Genomic DNA, 18,867 nt, shown 5'->3' with positions numbered 1-18,867 from the left:
TGGTCTCCTGTCCTCCATTACTAGGAGAAATATATCACTCCAGACCAGATATAGCCCATTCCACCATCTTGTCCTTACCCCAAACCCTATTCAGCAAGCTGTTTAAGCCTGCCGATCATATATTTGATATAATATGCCTTCATAACATTAGCTATGTCTGAAAAGGTAGCGTGTGTGGTGATCACAAGTGGTTACTTCAGTGACGAAGAGCTATGGCAGACAGTAACTATGTGAAAATATTTGCAAGTCAGTTAATTAAGAACACATTCTTATATTCAATGATGACCTAGGAACGGTGGCTTAACTGCCTTGTTCAGGGGCAGAACGACAGATTTTCACCTTGTCAGCTCGGGGATCCAATCTTGCAACCTTACAGTTAACTAGTCAATAACGCAATAACGACCTGCCTCTCTCTCGTTGCGCTCCACAAGGAGACTGCCTGTTACGCGAATGCAGTGAGCCAAGGTAAGTTGCTAGCTAGCATGAAACTTATCTTATAAAAAACAATCAATCATAATCACTAGTTAGCTACACATGGTTGATGATATTATCTAGCGTGTCCTGTGTTCCATATAATCTGACTGAGCATACAAGTATCTGACTGAGCGGTGGTAGGCAGAAGCAGGCGCGTAAACATTCATTCAAACAGCACTTTTGTGCGTTTTGCCAGCAGCTCTTCGTTGTGCGTCAAGCATTGCGCTGTTTATGACTTCAAGCCTATCAACTCCCGAGATGAGGCTGGTGTAACCGAAGTGAAATGGCTAGCTAGTTAGCATGCGCTAATAGCGTTTCAAACATCACTCGCTCTGAGCCTTCTAGTAGTTGTTCCCCTTGCTCTGCATGGGTAACGCTGCTTCGATGGTGGCTGTAGTCGTTGTGTTTCTGGTTCGAGCCCAGGGAGGAGCGAGGAGAGGGACAGAAGCTATACTGTTACACTGGCAATACTAAAGTGCCTATAAGAACATCCAATAGTCAAAGGTAATGAAATACAAATGGTATAGAGGGAAATAGTCCTATAATTCCTATAATAACTACAACCTAAAACTTCTTAACTGGGAATATTGAAGACTCATGTTAACAATCGTAATCGGGCGACCTCTAGTCCAAACACACCAAGACCATCCTTTAGAGGGCACAAGGAGACCGAAAAGATTTGGCATGGGTCCCAAGATCCTCAGTGCTACAGCTGCACCATCGAGAGCATTCTGACTGGTTGCATCACCGCCTGGTATGGCAACTCTTTGGCATCTGACCGTAAGGCGCTGTGTAGGGTAGTGTGTACAGCCCAGTACATCACTGGGGCTAAGCTTTCCTCCCAGTAAGATCTCTATACTAAAAGGTGTCAGCCTTCAGTCACCCAAGTCAGACTATTCTCTCTGCTACCGCTCGGCAAGTGGTACCGGAGCACCAAGTCTCGGTCCAAAAGGCTCCTTAACAGCTTCGACCCCCAAGCCATAAGACTGCTGAACAATTAATCAAATTGCCATCCGAAGTATTTGCATTGTTTTTACACTGCTGCTTCTCACTGTTTAATATCTATGCATAGTCACTTTACCCCTACCTAAATGTACAAATTACCTCGACTAATCTGTACCCCTGCACATTTACTCGGTACCAGTACCCCCTGTATTTAGCCTCGTTATTGTTATTATTTTAACTTTAGTTATTTTAGTGAATATTTTCTTAACTGCATTGTTGGTTAACCTATTGCGACGAGCAATCCCGTATCCGGGATCCTATTTATAGCCACAAGCTCATTACCATAACGCAACTATTCATGAAAATCGCAAATGAAATGAAATAAATATATTAGCTCTCAAGCTTAGCCTTCTGTTAACAACACTGTCATCTCAGATTTTCAAAATATGCTTTAGAACCATAGCTAAACAAGCATTTGTGTAAGAGTATTGATAGCCTAGCATAGCATTTAACCTTAGCATTCAGCATGCAACATTTTCACAAAAACAAGAAAAGCATTAAAATAAAATCATTTACCTTTTGAAGAACTTCAGATGTTTTCAATGAGGAGACTCTCAGTTAGATAGCAAATGTTCAGTTTTTCCAAAAAGATTATTTGTGTGGGGCAAATCGCTCCGTTTTGTTCATCACGTTTGGGTAAGAAAACCCCCGAAAATTGTCATTACAACGCAAACTTTTTTCCAAATTAACTCCATAATATCAACAGAAACATGGCAAACGTTGTTTAGAATCAATCCTCAAGGTGTTTTTCACATATCTATCGACGATAAATCATTCGTGGCAGTTTGGTTTCTCCTCTGAAGGAAATGGAACGCGCATGGACCTGGAGATTACGCAATAATTTTGACGGAGGACACCGGGCGGACACCTGGTAAATGTAGTCTCTTATGGTCAATCTTCCAATGATATGCCTACAAATACGTCACAATGCTGCAGACACCTTGGGGAAACGACAGAAAGTGCAGGCTCATTCCTGGCGCATTCACAGCCATATAAGGAGACATTGGAACACAGGGCATTCAAAATCTGGACCATTTCCTGTATGAAATTTCATCTTGGTTTCGCCTGTAGCATTAGTTCTGGGGCACTCACAGATAATGTCTTTGCAGTTTTGGAAACGTCAGAGTTTTTTTCTTTCCAAAGCTGTCAATTACATGCATAGTCGAGCATCTTTTCGTGACAAAATATCTTGTTTAAACGTTTGAACGTTTTTTATCCAAAAATTAAAAGAGCGCCCCCTATCTCGAAGAAGTTAAGGGCTTGTAAGCATTTCACTCTAAGGCCTACCTACACCTGTTGTATTCGGCACATGTGACAAATAAAATTGGATTTGCATTGAAAAACACAGACGTTGAATGCACCTCTGCTAAATGACTGAAGGGGGGGACGTGAGGGAACGATGAGTCTTCTAGAGAACCTTGAAACAGCTAAGATTACATAACGCTTCAAGTGTGCCGGCCTGTGCTTGAGTGCTGACATAATGTCTTTGTTTTTCAAAAGATGTCCTATGAACTTGGTACTGAAGTGGCAATTTAGCCAGCTACCAGGGCCAGTATTTAACCCATCTCACCTGCTATCAAGGCCTATAGTTAGCAAGACGATCCATCCTTCATGTGGTCTAGTACAGTGTTTAGTGTCCTCACCACAACAGGATGTGGGTCCACTACCTCAAGAAACAACCTCTGTATGTGTACAGTAGGCCAGTCCTAAACACTGTTGGGTAGAAGTCTTAACCACCATGGAGCGGTTTTTATTTTTATTGCTGCTTGCACTGTTTAGAAATCAGGTGGTTGGACTTTGACTGACCTATCGCCTTGCGGATGGAATTTGTGCGTGATGTTTCTCAGTCTCTTAACACGAGAATTGAATGTGCTTGTTGGAGAGAGAGCAAGGGTTACATAAACGGTGAGCTTCTAGGAAGTCTTCCGCTCTGCTGTTTAGTGTGTGTGTGTGTGTGTGTGTGTGGGAGGTGATTGAGGGAGGGAAAGTGTCATAGAGAGGGAGGTGGTAGATGGAGGTGGTTGGCGTTATCTACCATTCACACCATTTGGAGTCGAGTGCTATCTGCTATTGCAGAAGCACTGTGCTAGAGGGCCTTCTGGCGGTCAAAGATACAACCTGTACTATGAAATGGCCTCCTCCCTCCACAAGTTCATTCATGTAATTTGATACATACTACCAAATGTATTTTGGTCTGTAATGTAGCCATTTACTTGACACCTGGAACTGCACACAGATTCAATTGACTTTTAAGCCACTCGTCAAAGAGGCCAAACTCTTTGCAGGTTGTGTGATTTCAAGTTTACACCAAAGCAGCAAACTTGACAGATATTGTTGTGTCACCCCTTCTACAATAACTTTGGCTCATTGTGTCAAAGAGCAGCGCAGTCTCTCCCAGGAGAGGCCGGTGCCCCAAAGACACATGTTCCAAAGACTGTTTTCTCATTGGTCCAGAGAGCTGTCCCTCAGCCCAGTTAGCAGACTAGTCAAGAAGTGTGTGCATTTATACTCTCAGGCAGATATCAGAGCAGAACGTGTCTCGGTTAGCTAAATTCTGGGATGATTTAAGCCGTCAGTGAATTGGGACTGGTGTTAGGGGATGTGGGGGGGGATATCAATTAGTCTGTTGCTTTTTACAGAAAATGGGCCAATGTAGAGAGGCTAGTAATCAGCTTAGTCAGACAGCCTGACTCGTGTTGTTTTTCACAATCTAGTCCGTTATTTCTGCCATTTTGATCTCTATGTAGCTGTGTTTGTTTCGATGGCAGTGGCCATGTACTCCCAAGAGCTATTCAGAACACTCACCAGTTTCCTATGTTAGCGCTGGTGGTGTCTCCTCCGTGGGTTAGCTTAATGGTGTGAAGGATTGAGGTTGTTTTGGGAGAAATGGAATCAGGCCTGGTCTGTTGCGTGTTGAGGAGAGCCAGCCAGCCCCTAAGCCCCTTTGTGGACCAGACCAGGCAGTGTCTCCTGGATCTGCTGAATGGAAAGCCACCATACTGCTGACACCACTAATCCTACTGTCAGATAGGGACCATTTCACTCTTTCACCTTCCATCTCTTTCTCTCGGTCTGAATGGGAGCTGTGCTCGAACAGTGGGTCTCTCATCTGGTCTAGCAGTCCCCTGTCCCCATTTGACTGATTGACTGTCAGTGATATTTTGTCTTTGTCTCTCTGTGTGTGTTCCCCTTTGCTCATGGTGTTCACTGACAGATCAATGTTCTGTCCCTCCTTACTGAAAGTAATTAGGATTCACTTTTCACTGAATTCTGTTAATTTTCATCATATCACATTTGTCTTCTCCATGTCTGTTGTGAGACACCATATCTGTATCTTTAATTATGGAAGCACTTGAGAACAAGTTGGAAGTAAAATGGCTAAGACAATTTATTTTGACAATGTCTTAAGCCAGTGTATGAAAGCGGTATGAGATGGTCTGTTGGAACTGGGTGAGAGACTCATGCTCACACATTCCTGACCTGAGATGAAGGGGCTGTGAGTTTTCTAGCTATGGTGTTCAGCTGGACTGGCCTCCCTCCACAGGGTGTATCAGAGGTCACAGTGACCTGATAAGTCAGTGTAGGTAACGCCGCCCTGAGAAAGACTCCAGACATAGATTTAATTTGATTTACAGTACCAGTCAAAAGAATAATAGTGATGTAAAAAGTGTTAACCTGTTAGTGATCCCTTCGTGCGCCAGTCCCTTTAGCGGGATTGATTTGACAACATCCAGTGAAATTGCAGAGCGCCAAATTCAAACTAAATCAACATTCAAGATTCATGAAAATATAAGTGTAATACATCAAAATAAAGCTTAACTTCTTGTTAATCCAGACGCCGTGTCAGATTTCAAAAAGGCTTTACGGTGAAAGCAGACCATGCGATTATCTGAGGACAGCGCCCCGCATACAAACACATAAATCATTTTCAACCAGGCAGGTGGCGACACAAGTCAGAAATAACGATATAATAAATGCCTTACCTTTGAAGATCTTCAAAGGTAAGGCATTCCAAAATGTCTCAGAAACATCACAAATGGTCCTTTCGTTCGATAATGTCCTTCTTTATATCCCCAAAATGTCCATTTTATTTGGCGCGTTTGATTCAGAAATACACCAGTTCCAACTCGCCCAACATGACTACAAAGTATCTAATAAGTTACCTGTAAACTTGGTCCAAACATTTCAAACGATGTTCCTAATCCAACCTCTGGTATCCTAAAACAAAAATAATCAATAAAATTTAGGACGGGATAAACTGTTTCCAATACCGGATAAAAACAATGTGAAGCGCATTCCAGTTCACACTCACCAAACAGTAGAGTCCACATGGAGTGACACTTACAAAGAACAGCCATGCTTCTTCTTTTCTCAAAAGAAAAACATCAACCAATTACTAAAGACTGTTGACATCTAGTGGAAGCCATGTTCCTATTAAATAGGGCTTCCCATAGAAAACCATTGGGAAATACTATGACCTCCAATTTCTTTTCTCCCCTGGATGGTTTGTGCTCGGAGTTTCGCCTGCCAAATCCGTTATGTTATACTCAGACATTATTTTAACAGTTTCAGAAACTTCAGAGTGTTTTCTATCCAAATCTACCAATTATATGCAATTATATGCATATCCTAGCTTCTCGGCCTGAGTAACCGGATGCTTTTCATCCGGATGTGAAAATACTGCCCCCTATCCCTTAGAAGTAAAAAAAATAAAATAAAATAAAAAAATAAAAATATATTTGATATTCTTCAAAGTAGCCACTCTTTTCCTTGATGACAGCTTTGAATACTCTTGGCATTCTCTCAACCAGCTTCATGACATAGTCACCTGAAATGCATTTCAGTTAACAGGTGTGCCTTCTTAAAAGTTAATTTGTGTTTTTTTCCCCCTTCCTAATGCGTTTGATCCAATCAGTTGTGTTGTGAAAATGTAGGGTTGGTATACAGAAGATGGTCCTATTTGGTAAAAGACCAAGTCCATATTATGCAAAAAAAAAAGCAGAAACGACAGTCCATTACTTTAAGACGCGAAGGTCAGACAATCCGGAAAATGTGAAGAACTTTGAAAGTTTCTTCAAGTGCAGTCGCAAAAACCATCAAACACTATGATGAAACTGGCTCTCATGAGCACCGCCACAGGAAACGAAGACCCAGAGTTACTTCTGCTGCAGAGGATAAGTTCATTAGAGTTGCCAGCCCAAATAAATGCTTCGCAGAGTTCAAGTAACAGACACATCTCAATGTAAACTGTTCAGAGGAGACTGCATGAATCAGGCTTTCATGGTCGAATTTCTGCAAAGAAACCACTACTAAAGGACATCAATAAGAAGAAGAGACTTGCTTGGGCCAAGAAACACGAGCAATGTACATTAGACCAATGGAAATCTGTCCTTTTGGTCCAAATGTAAGATTTTCGGTTCCAACCGCCGTGTCTTTGTGAGACGCAGAGTAGGTGAACGGATTATCTCCGCATGTGTGGTTCCCACTGTGAAGCATGGAGGAAGTGTGCTTTGCTGGTGACCCTGTCAGTGATTTTTTAAATTTTGAATTCAAGGCACACTTAACCAGCATGGCTACCACAGCATTCTGTAGCGATACGCCATCCCGTCTGGTTTGGGCTTAGTCCCACTATCATTTATTTTTCAACAAGACATTGACCGAACACACCCCCAGGCTGTGTAAGGGCTATTTGACCAAGAAGGAGAATGATGGAGTGCTGCATCAGATGGCATGGCCTCCACAATCACCTGACCTCAACCCAATAAATGTCGTTCCACTTCATGATTGTGTCCCACTTGTTGTTGATTCTTCACAAAAAAATACAGTTTTATATCTTTATGTTTGAAGCCTGAAATGTGGCAAAAGGTCGCAAAGTTCAAGGGGGCCGAATACTTTCGCAAGGCACTGTAGATGATACAGTTCACTGTTACATCAGCCTCAAAGGCCTAAATCGTTGGATGGTAATTCAGGAATTTGTGTTGTTACACACACACTCCTTAAAAAGCACCATATGTGTAGCCCACCCCCCCACCCACATTCTCATTCATGTGTGAGAGGAAGCATTTGGGGTATGCCTGCCTTGCAGCGACTGAGTAACAGCCACCCAGAGTGTGGTCCTCTAACAGCCCCTCTCTGCTATCCAGGCAGGGGGACAAGAATACAGGGTGGGTGACACTGACCCTGTCTGTTGACCTCACCCTACTCATCTCCCTACAGGCCTCCACTCTCCCCTGGTGTATGGTTGGATGGGTTGGGTTTGGGGTGTATAGGCAGGGTGTGAGGGCCACTGTGTGGGCTGACAGCCACAGTCCTATTGTGCATGGGGCCTGGTTACTGTTGGTTCAGAGCTGTGTGGAATTTCTGCCTATTTCCCCTCCCCCCATGACATTCTTGTCGTCTTAGCTGCTTGACTGGAGAGGAGCTGGCTACTACACTGGGGAGTTTTTGTCAATTCATAGCATAGTTAGCCTTGTCTGGTTCTCTTCCACAAAGTTACGTGGCATTTCCTCTAGATCCGTTCTTGTGTGGTGAGCAGCGATCCCATAATATGCTGCACTGTGTTCACATGCCCCCAGGGAAAGAGAAAAGAATGAACTGCACTGTGTGATATTTGGAACCCCTTTTGGAAGTCCTCCACATGTATTGTGTGTCTACGAGCTCTTGTGTTTTTAAAAGCCTAAAGATGAGAGAAATCGGATGATGGGCAAGTAGAAATACTCAATGTGGGCCTCCTGAGTGGCGCAGTGCTAGCTGGTTCGGGTCCAGGCTCTGTTGTAGCCGGCCGCGACCGGGAGACCCATGGGGCAGCGCACAATTGGCCCAACGTCGTCCGGGTTAGGGGAGGGTTTGGCTGGCAGGGATGTTCTTGTCCCATCGCGCTCTAGTAACTCCTGTGGCGGCCCGGGCACAGTGCATGCTGACATGATCACCAGTGTTTCCTCCGACACGTTGGTGCGGCTGGCTTCCGGGTTAAGCGGGCATTGTGTCAAGAAGCAGTGCGGCTTGGTCGGGTTGAGTTTCTGAGGACGCACGGCTCTCGACCTTCGCCTCTCATGAGTCCGTACGGGAGTTGCAGAGATGGAACAAGACTGTAACTACCAATTTGATACCACGAAATTGGGGTGAAAAAGGGGTAAATTAAAATAAGTAATACTCAATGTGATCATGCTAGCGTAACCATTGCAGACTCAGTTGGACCATTTTATTTTTGTTCTAGTCAAAGGGATGGACAAATGGTAGCAGCCATCTTGTTCATACACTCATGCATTTGCCAGCAGCCATCTTAACATTCTCATCCACTCATCCCAATTGTAGGAACTATTAATGTTGACAACTAGAAAACAAAGGTTCCAGCTGAAACATTGTTGCAAATAGAAAGTAGTAATAATGATTGGCCTACAACGGAAATATAATTACTAGAACAGGCAAAGCCCATCAGTAATTCCATTTTCTATGGATAACAATGGGCTACTCCTGTAATATTATAAAACTTTCTAAATCCTAATTTCCACCTGTATTTCTGTCATCAGAGAATGGATACCAGTGGGGTGAAAGTGCTGGAGTCTGCAGACGACATCCAGGAGCGCCGGCAGCAGGTGTTGGATCGCTACCGGCGCTTCAAGGAGCTGTCGGGTGTGCGCCGGCAGAAGCTGGAGGACTCCTACCGTTTCCAGTTCTTCCGCCGCGATGCCGATGAGCTGGAGAAGTGGATCCAGGAGAAGCTGCAGATCGCCTCCGATGAGAACTACAAGGACCCCACCAACCTCCAGGTCCGTGCAGATGGATAGGATGCCAGTTGAGCCTAATAAAATAAATGATGACTTGGGTGGAGCTGTAAGCAGAGCATAGAAAGTGAATACTGAAGTAAAGAGCCTGATTTGATTGACCTTTATGATGCACAAGCCACTTGTTGTGAATTTACTGGCTTTAAGGCTTGCCAGTGGCCATTCAAAACAAAACAGCATGGCCATAAAACCACGCACACAGAATTATCAGTACGTCAATAAACTCTCTTTGCTGTGACCCTTGGCCAGGTATGTCTGTCCTATCCACTAGTCTTTGTGCCACGCTAACATGCCTCCTCCCCCACAGGGCAAGCTCCAGAAACACCAGGCCTTCGAGGCGGAGGTGCAGGCCAACGCTGGAGCCATCATCAAGCTTGATGAGACTGGCAACCTCATGACCTCCGAGGGTCACTTTGCCTCTGAAACCATCCGCGTAAGACACACATACACACAGTCCGCTGAGCTATATGCTTAACCAAGATGGAACTACACAATCTACCGCTTTTAACCCAATCATGTCTGGTTCAGTCCTTCACGCCCTACCGGACTTTCCAGAGACCCATAGTCTCAAGTTTCAATATGGCGGCGTATATAAAAGTAGGTGCTTGAGTGCTGTCGACCTCCTGGCTCTTCTGTTTCTCTCACTTTTAGGTTCCACTCCACTTCTGTCATATCCACTGTTCTGTTTGTTGTGTGGTTATGCCATATTTAAGAATACTTCATGAAAAGTGCATGATTTGTGTGACTAAAAGGAACATTTTGTTCCATTGATAAGCACTTACCTTGGTCTCAAACTACAACCTCAGCAAGTACTGGGCCCATATTCATAAAGCGTCTCGAGTAGGAGTGCTGATTTAGGATCAGTTTGAACTTTTGGATCATATTGAACAAGATCACTTTGACAGGGCAGCCTGATCCTAAGTCAGCGCTCCTTCCGTGAGATGCGTTATGAATACAGGCCCTGATTTCCCATAATGAATAAGGTTATATTGACAGAGGGGACCTGATCCTAGATCAGCACGCCTACTCTGAGAGGCTGATTATTGGTGTTGGATCAGCTTCCATTCCGTGGTGCAAATGGTCTCCCATTCTGCCCAACAGACTCGTCTGGAGGAGCTGCACCGTCTTTGGGACCTGCTGCTGCAGAAGACCAAGGAGAAAGGTGTTCGTCTGCTGCAGGCCCAGAAGCTGGTGCAGTACCTGCGCGAGTGTGAGGATGCCCTGGACTGGATTAGTGACAAGGTCAGTGTCTCAACCTGTAGTCACACACACACACACATATCTACTGGAGGCCATGGCCTAAATCATGTCTACAGGACCCTAATAGACAACATTGCCTTACCCTAAATCATGTCCAACAGGAGACCATTGTCATAGGACCCGAAAGACAACCTATCCTAAACATTAGCCTCCCTAAACCATGTGTACAGGATCCTGCTAGATAACCTATCCTAATCCAAAGCCGTGTTTAACAGGAGGCCATGGCCACCTCGGAGGAGCTGGGCCAGGACTTGGAGCATGTGGAGGTGCTCCAGAAGAAGTTTGAGGAGTTCCAGACGGACCTGGCGGCTCACGAGGAGCGTGTGAACGAGGTGAACCAGCTGGCGGGCAAGCTGAGCCAGGAGTCCCACCCCGAGGCGGAGCTCATCGTCCGCAAGCAGGAGGAGGTGAACGCCGCCTGGCAGAGGCTCAAGGGCCTGGCGCAGCAGAGGCAGGGCAGGCTGTTCGGAGCCGCCGAGGTGCAGCGCTTCAACAGGTATGTCCAGGACGGACTGTTGTGTATGTTTGGGTGTGAGTTTTTTGGAGTGGGTGTCTGTGTGATAGAGAAGCCACAAAAGACCTGAGTGAATCAAGAAATGTTCATTTCTGACTGGGTGTATGTGTTATGTGGCCTCCAGGGATGTGGACGAGACCATCAGCTGGATCAAGGAGAAGGAGCAACTCATGGCGTCCGATGACTTTGGCCGGGACCTGGCCAGCGTTCAGGCCCTGCTGCGCAAGCACGAGGGCCTGGAGAGAGACCTGGCTGCCCTGGAGGACAAGGTCAACACTCTGGGCGGAGAGGCTGAACGTCTGCAGCAGACCCACCCCCAGAACGCTTCCCAGATCCACCTGAAGAGGGACGAGCTCATCACCAACTGGGAGCAGATCCGCACGCTGGCCGCCGAGCGCCACGCCCACCTCAACGACTCCTACAGGTTGATACCACTCAGGCTGCCCTAACAGCGAACACTGTAGCGTTACTGTGTCAACACCGTAGCGTTACTATGTCACTACCATACTGTTATTGTAACACCACTGTGCTCAACACAGCGACCACCCAACAATAGCATGGTCAAAAACTCCTATATCAGCCATTTGGGCCCAGTTTAGTTGAAAGTATGTAGAACCCTCTCTGACTGTGTTTGGCCCCCTGCAGGCTGCAGCGCTACACTGCAGACTTCCGTGACCTGACCAGCTGGGTGACGGAGATGAAGGCCCTGATCAACGCTGACGAGCTGGCCAACGACGTGGCCGGAGCCGAGGCTCTTCTCGACCGCCACCAGGAGCACAAGGTACAGAAACACACTAAAATTAATTAACTTTATTTTAGCAGTTGAAAAGTACATTTTCTCAGATCTTCAATCAGTGATGCTCGTTTTTCCTCCAATGTTGCTGATGTTTACTGTGTGTGTGTGGGGTCCTTAGGGTGAGATTGATGCCCATGAGGACAGCTTCAAAGCCACGGACGAAGCCGGTCAGGCCTTGCTCAACACCGGACACTACGCCTTAGAGGAGGTCAAGGAGAAGGTAGGACTGGTCTTTCTGTCTCCCGTTGTTTCTGTCCTTGGTTTTGGCTTCATACTTTTAACATGGATTTCCACACAGATTCATTGAACCTCCTTTTACCTTGTTTATTTTTATGTGTAGCTGGGTGTCCTGACTGAAGAGAAGGAGTCTCTGCTGGAGCTGTGGGAGGTACGCAGGCAGCAGTACGAGCAGTGCATGGACCTGCAGCTCTTCTACAGGGACACAGAGCAGGTCGACAACTGGATGAGCAAGCAAGAGGTATATCCATCCACACACAATAATAATAAACAATATACTCACCCAAAAATTATTCTCCAAAATGGTGGGGTGTGTGATCCTAGTAAGTAAGTATGCTTTTTTGTGTATGTCCAGGCTTTCCTTCTGAACGAGGACCTTGGTGACTCTCTGGACAGCGTGGAGGCCTTGCTTAAGAAACACGAGGACTTTGAGAAGTCCCTCAGCGCCCAGGAGGAGAAGATCACTGTGAGTACCTGTCCTAGCCATAACCATAGATCTAGAATCCGCTTTCATTCCTCAAATCTTAACCACTGACCTCTTTCTCTTTAGGCCCTGGATGAATTTGCCACCAAACTGATCCAGAACAACCACTATGCCAAGGAGGATGTTGCTACTCGTAGAGATGCTGTAAGTACAGAGAGGAAACATTCTGCACATACACATGAATACGATAAGAACCGGAATGTATCCTATGTTTGCAGCACTTTGAACTCTCTATCTGTTTATATCATATTCTGGATGTTAGGGATGACATTTTATACACATCTGTGTTTCCCCCTATAGCTGCTGAGCCGCCGCAACGCCCTGCACGAGCGTGCTCAGTCCCGCCGCGCCGCTCTGGAGGACTCCTTCCACCTGCAGCAGTTCTTCCGTGACTCGGACGAACTCAAGAGCTGGATCAATGAGAAGATGAAGACGGCCACCGACGAAGCCTACAAGGTATGGTTGGAACCAGCTACTTTATAGTGGTATACTTTAGCTAGTTACTTTATAATGGGGTTTCAATGCTCAACATGGCTTTCTCCTAGACTGCTACGAGAACCCATTAGGATGCAGTACCACCGTGAACCACACAGATTCTTATTCACAGTACTCTGGCCTAATAGCAACATGTTCCTTACACCATCTCTCTGCTCTCTCTGTTGTCCCCAGGACCCGTCCAACCTACAGGGCAAGGTCCAGAAGCACCAGGCCTTCGAGGCAGAGCTGTCAGCCAACCAGAGCCGCATCGATGCTCTGCAGAAGTCTGGCCAGGAGCTCCTAGACGGGAAGCACTACGCCGCCGACGAGGTGTCTGTACGCATGGACGAGGTCAGCTCCCAGTGGAAGAAGCTGCTGGAGGCCACCGAACTCAAAGGTGAGACGACGAGAGTGGAGGAGAGGTGAAGTTCAGATGAAGTGTGTGGCTATTATTATATTATTATAGCAAGTGGAAGTAGTACAAAATGGCGGCAATGCTAGTGAATAGATGCGGTAAAAAGGTCAATGGAATGCAGATCGTGGAGGATATATGAAGGGCGCCAGATTGGTGCACATTCAACAAGTCTGATCTAACAAAGTGGTTATTCGTCAAATCTGTCGTGATTGATCCCTTGTAACATGCCCACAATGTGGTTACTAAAATCTGGTTTGGATATATTTGGCTGGTTTTTCTGCATAACATTTTAGAACTAGTCACGTTTCAGGTTTAGAAGAAGTGCCTGCTAAGTGCCAACACTCGTTCGTATAGCTGGTAGCATAGGTAGCTAAGCTCTTAAGTGTTCGGCCAGTAACCAAAAGTTTACTGGTTTGAATCCCCGAGCTGGCAAGGTGGAAAAATCTGCCATTCTTCATTTGAGCAAGGCAGTTAACCTCCATTAACAACTGCTCCCCGGGTGCCGGTGACGTGGATGTCGATTTAAGGCAGCCCCCCGCACCTCTCTGATTCAGAGTGGTTAGATGCAGAAGACCCATTTTTGGTTGAATGCATTGTTGTGCAACTGACTAGGCATCCCTCTTTCCCATAGCTAGCTTAGAGAAATCGGTGGTGGTAAGTCACAACTGACTAGGCATCCCTCTTTCCCATAGCTAGCTTAGAGAAATCGGTGGTGGTAAGTCACAACTGACTAGGCATCCCTCTTTCCCATAGCTAGCTTAGAGAAATCGGTGGTGGTAAGTCGCTTTTAACTAATGCAGTTGATTGGTGACGATGACATGAACATGTATTGGGGTTGACATCCATACAAGCATTATACTCCGAATGTTATCTCATACTGTGAAATGCACATATTAACAATAGCCTATATGTAGGCTAATTTTTCTGGGGGGCAATGAGGAGATTTGGATCTTTCCCACACACATTTCCATGGGATTTACATTATTTTGGACGACCACATCTATTGGAGAGTAACATTTCAAAGTGAAGGTGCTATTGTTATCTTATAATGTGACTAGCTGTTAGTTACTAGACAAGGTCATTTTGGCGCCCCAAGATTTGAAACCAAACCTCTGAACCTTTTTTAAGGAGGAAGGGTATTTCTATCTTACTTTCAACCATTCCTAAACCTCTCCTCACCATGCTCTCCTCTCCCCAGGCATCAAGCTGCGCGAGGCCAACCAGCAGCAGCAGTTCAACAGAAACGTGGAGGACATTGAGCTGTGGCTGTATGAGGTCGAGGGCCACCTGGCTTCAGATGACTACGGCAAAGATCTGACCAGCGTCCAGAACCTGCAGAAGAAGCACGCCCTGCTGGAGGCTGACGTGACTGCCCACCAGGTAAAGGGCTTGTTTGACATTGCAGTCGACAGTGCAGGCAACTGCTGACTGATCTACAAGTCGACCTTGCATCATATATAACTACTTATTATCATTTGTAGGTCAGTAAGTCACAATTTACCCACAATGCACCACAGTTTTGATCTGCTCGAACGCGCTCAGTGACTTCCATATCACCACAAGATAACTGACTGACAGCTACCAGGTAACTGGAGAACATCACCAGTAGCCTCTAGCTCAGATGTTTTCAGACCCAAAAAGTTAACTACTTAGACACTGTTGCATTTACCTCTGGGACCAGCTGCTAGACAGTGTATCTCCTCATAAGAATCCCATCCATGCCTGGCGGTGTCTTTGATTGACAGACACAAATAAACGCTGATTCTATGCATGGGAGCTACCACTCCAAGTAGCCTCCATAGCCTGGTTGCAGTGACATCATCATGGTCTATAATATTCAGGCATTCAAATAGTAGTGTTGACTTATGGTGGTCTGGCTGCGCACAAGGTAAGACTGGCTGACTGACTTAAGGTGTCGGCATGATTTGGTTCGGCTGACACCTAGGCGGACTGAACTATTGTGCTCGCAAACTCCCTTAAAATGACCTTCACTTTAAAAACGAGAAAAGGCGTCAATAGTACTGTTTCTTCGTCTTGAGACGCCACAGCGTCTCATTCATTGACGTTTTTGGAGAGGAGATCTTTGCCGCACAATTTTACAGCCATGATGGTAAAGTATTTCTCAATTAAAAATATTTGCATGAGAACGATTAGTCTATCGTTGAATGTCAACACACTTCATTGAAGTATCCCTACTGTTGACCAATCCCCGACGATGGGATGTAGCCTTCTGCTACATACTTCGGCATCCCTCAAGAAAAAAATCTAGTGTGCAAGAACAGCTGAGAAAACCCTTGCCAAAGACCAAAACGAACAAAAGAGTCATCATATATGCATGAACTGTTTCAGATCGGCAGTTAGTTGGCTGACTGACTGACTTTCCCTCTCTCTCCAGGACCGCATTGATGGCATCACCATTCAGGTAGTTAGTTGGCTGACTGACTGACTTTCTCTCCAGGACTGCATCGATGGCATCACCATTCAGGTAGTTAGTTGGCTGACTGACTGACTTTCCCTCTCTCTCCAGGACCGCATCGATGGCATCACCATTCAGGTAGTTAGTTGGCTGACAGACTGACTTTCCCTCTCTCTCCAGGACCGCATCGATGGCATCACCATTCAGGTAGTTAGTTGGCTGACTGACTGACTTTCCCTCTCTCTCCAGGACCGCATTGATGGCATCACCATTCAGGTAGTTAGTTGGCTGACTGACTGACTTTCCCTCTCTCTCCAGGACCGCATCGATGGCATCACCATTCAGGTAGTTAGTTGGCTGACTGACTGACTTTCCCTCTCTCTCCAGGACCGCATCGATGGCATCACCATTCAGGTAGTTAGTTGGCTGACTGACTGACTTTCCCTCTCTCTCCAGGACCGCATCGATGGCATCACCATTCAGGCGCGTCAGTTCCAGGAAGCCGGTCACTTTGACGGCGACAACATCAAGCGCAAGCAGGAGGCGCTGGTGGCGCGCTACGATGCCCTCCGCGACCCCATGGCCGCCCGCAAGCAGAAGCTGTCAGACTCCCTGCGGCTGCAGCAGCTCTTCAGGGACGTGGAGGACGAGGAAACCTGGGTCCGGGAGAAGGAGCCCATCGCCGCCTCCACCAACCGGGGAAAAGACCTGATCGGCGTCCAGAACTTGCTGAAGAAGCACCAGGCCCTGCAGGCGGAGATCGCCGGCCATGAGCCCCGCATCAAGGCCGTCACCCAGAAAGGAGAGGCTATGGTGGAGGAAGGTGAGTTGTTTCGTACAAATGTGCCCTACTGTCACCTTTTTTCACTATCTAGCAGGGTTGGGTCAATTTCAATTCAGTTAATTATAGTTTAATTCCTGAATTGACTGAATTGAAATGAATTGTCCAAACCCTTTCACCATGAGGCCAATGGTGACTTTAAAACAGTTAGTTTAATGGCTGTGACAGGACAAAACAGGATGGATCAACAACATTGTAGTTACTCCACAATACTAACCTAAATGACAGTGTGAAACGAAGGAAGCCTGTCCAAAAAAAGGTATCCTGTTTGCAACAAGGCACTAAAGTTACAGCCAAACATGTGTTAGGTTTGGGGAAAATCCAATACAAAACATTACTGAGTACCACTTTTTATATTTTTAAGCATAGTGGTGGTGGCAGTATAATGTTATGGGTATGCTTGTAATTGGTAAGGACTGAGGAGTTTTTCAGGATACAAAAGAAACTGAGCAGAACAAAGCACCAGCAAAAACCTAAAACACAAGGGCAAATCTACACTGGAGTTGCTTACCAAGAAGACAGTGAATGTTCCTGAGTGACCGAGTTACAGTTTTGACTTAAATCGTCTTGAAAATCTATGGCAAGCAGTGGTGATTTTTACCATGTAAATGTTGGTCTGGCAAACAAAAAAAACAGTTTTTATGCCAGCAAAGCCACTAAACAGTACATTAATGGCACTATAACAGTGACAAACGGTGCCCACTAACTGTTAGGGCCTACATAAAGCTGTCCCAACAGCAGAGCTTTCTGTTCAGCACCATGCAGTGAATCCTTACCACTGCTACACCTGGCTATCAGCAGAGCCTTCTGTTCAGCACCATGCAGTGAATCCTTACCACTGCTACACCTGGCTATCAGCGGAGCCTTCTGTTCAGCACCATGCAGTGAATCCTTACCACTGCTACACCTGGCTATCAGCAGAGCCTTCTGTTCAGCACCATGCAGTGAATCCTTACCACTGCTACACCTGGCTATCAGCAGAGCCTTCTGTTCAGCACCATGCAGTGAATCCTTACCACTGCTACACCTGGCTATCAGCAGAGCCTTCTGTTCAGCACCATGCAGTGAATCCTTACCACTGCTACACCTGGCTATCAGCAGAGCCTTCTGTTCAGCACCATGCAGTGAATCCTTACCACTGCTACACCTGGCTATCAGCAGAGCCTTCTGTTCAGCACCATGCAGTGAATCCTTACCACTGCTACACCTGGCTATCAGCAGAGCCTTCTGTTCAGCACCATGCAGTGAATCCTTACCACTGCTACACCTGGCTATCAGCAGAGCCTTCTGTTCAGCACCATGCAGTGAATCCTTACCACTGCTACACCTGGCTATCAGCAGAGCCTTCTGTTCAGCACCATGCAGTGAATGCCTTACCACTGCTACACCTGGCTATCAGCAGAGCCTTCTGTTCAGCACCATGCAGTGAATCCAATACCACTGCTACACCTGGCTATCAGCAGAGCCTTCTGTTCAGCACCATGCAGTGAATCCTTACCACTGCTACACCTGGCTATCAGCAGAGCCTTCTGTTCAGCACCATGCAGTGAATCCTTACCACTGCTACACCTGGCTATCAGCAGAGCCTTCTGTTCAGCACCATGCAGTGAATCCTTACCACTGCTACACCTGGCTATCAGCAGAGCCTTCTGTTCAGCACCATGCAGTGAATCCTTACCACTGCTACACCTGGCTATCAGCAGAGCCTTCTGTTCAGCACCATGCAGTGAATCCTTACCACTGCTACACCTGGCTATCAGCAGAGCCTTCTGTTCAGCACCATGCAGTGAATCCTTACCACTGCTACACCTGGCTATCAGCAGAGCCTTCTGTTCAGCACCATGCAGTGAATCCTTACCACTGCTACACCTGGCTATCAGCAGAGCTTTCTGTTCAGCACCATGCAGTGAATCCTTACCACAGCTACACCTGGCTATCAGCAGAGCTTTCTGTTCAGCACCATGCAGTGAATCCTTACCACTGCTACACCTGGCTATCAGCAGAGCCTTCTGTTCAGCACCATGCAGTGAATCCTTACCACTGCTACACCTGGCTATCAGCAGAGCCTTTCATTCCACTTCATTTATTGCCTTAAAAAAAACAGCTTATGCCTGACTTACTTAAACAAATATGGTTTCTACTGACAATTTGAGATGTACAAGCT

The 18,867-nt window shown here is 46.2% G+C and overlaps 1 protein-coding gene across 6 annotated transcripts in view; it reads left to right on the top strand.

The window, feature by feature from the left end:
* Positions 1 to 18,867, top strand: part of LOC112230747 (spectrin alpha chain, non-erythrocytic 1-like) — a 58,894-nt gene that overhangs the window by 16,232 nt on the left and 23,795 nt on the right. For all 6 annotated transcript variants that reach the window (XM_042311537.1, XM_042311538.1, XM_042311536.1 and 3 more), the window contains exons 2-15: positions 9,009 to 9,248; positions 9,571 to 9,696; positions 10,365 to 10,505; positions 10,739 to 11,019; positions 11,162 to 11,461; positions 11,683 to 11,818; positions 11,952 to 12,053; positions 12,174 to 12,311; positions 12,426 to 12,536; positions 12,621 to 12,698; positions 12,855 to 13,010; positions 13,224 to 13,428; positions 14,645 to 14,826; positions 16,319 to 16,685. In XM_042311537.1, the coding sequence (XP_042167471.1) occupies positions 9,012 to 9,248; positions 9,571 to 9,696; positions 10,365 to 10,505; positions 10,739 to 11,019; positions 11,162 to 11,461; positions 11,683 to 11,818; positions 11,952 to 12,053; positions 12,174 to 12,311; positions 12,426 to 12,536; positions 12,621 to 12,698; positions 12,855 to 13,010; positions 13,224 to 13,428; positions 14,645 to 14,826; positions 16,319 to 16,685 (2,560 nt within the window). In that variant the 5' untranslated portion in view covers positions 9,009 to 9,011. The remainder of the gene's footprint in view (positions 1 to 9,008; positions 9,249 to 9,570; positions 9,697 to 10,364; positions 10,506 to 10,738; positions 11,020 to 11,161; positions 11,462 to 11,682; positions 11,819 to 11,951; positions 12,054 to 12,173; positions 12,312 to 12,425; positions 12,537 to 12,620; positions 12,699 to 12,854; positions 13,011 to 13,223; positions 13,429 to 14,644; positions 14,827 to 16,318; positions 16,686 to 18,867) is intronic.

The sequence above is a fragment of the Oncorhynchus tshawytscha genome, linkage group LG33, assembly GCF_018296145.1.
Source record: "Oncorhynchus tshawytscha isolate Ot180627B linkage group LG33, Otsh_v2.0, whole genome shotgun sequence".
NCBI classification, from domain to species: Eukaryota; Metazoa; Chordata; class Actinopteri; order Salmoniformes; family Salmonidae; genus Oncorhynchus; species Oncorhynchus tshawytscha.
This window is presented reverse-complemented; position numbering and strand designations above follow the sequence as displayed.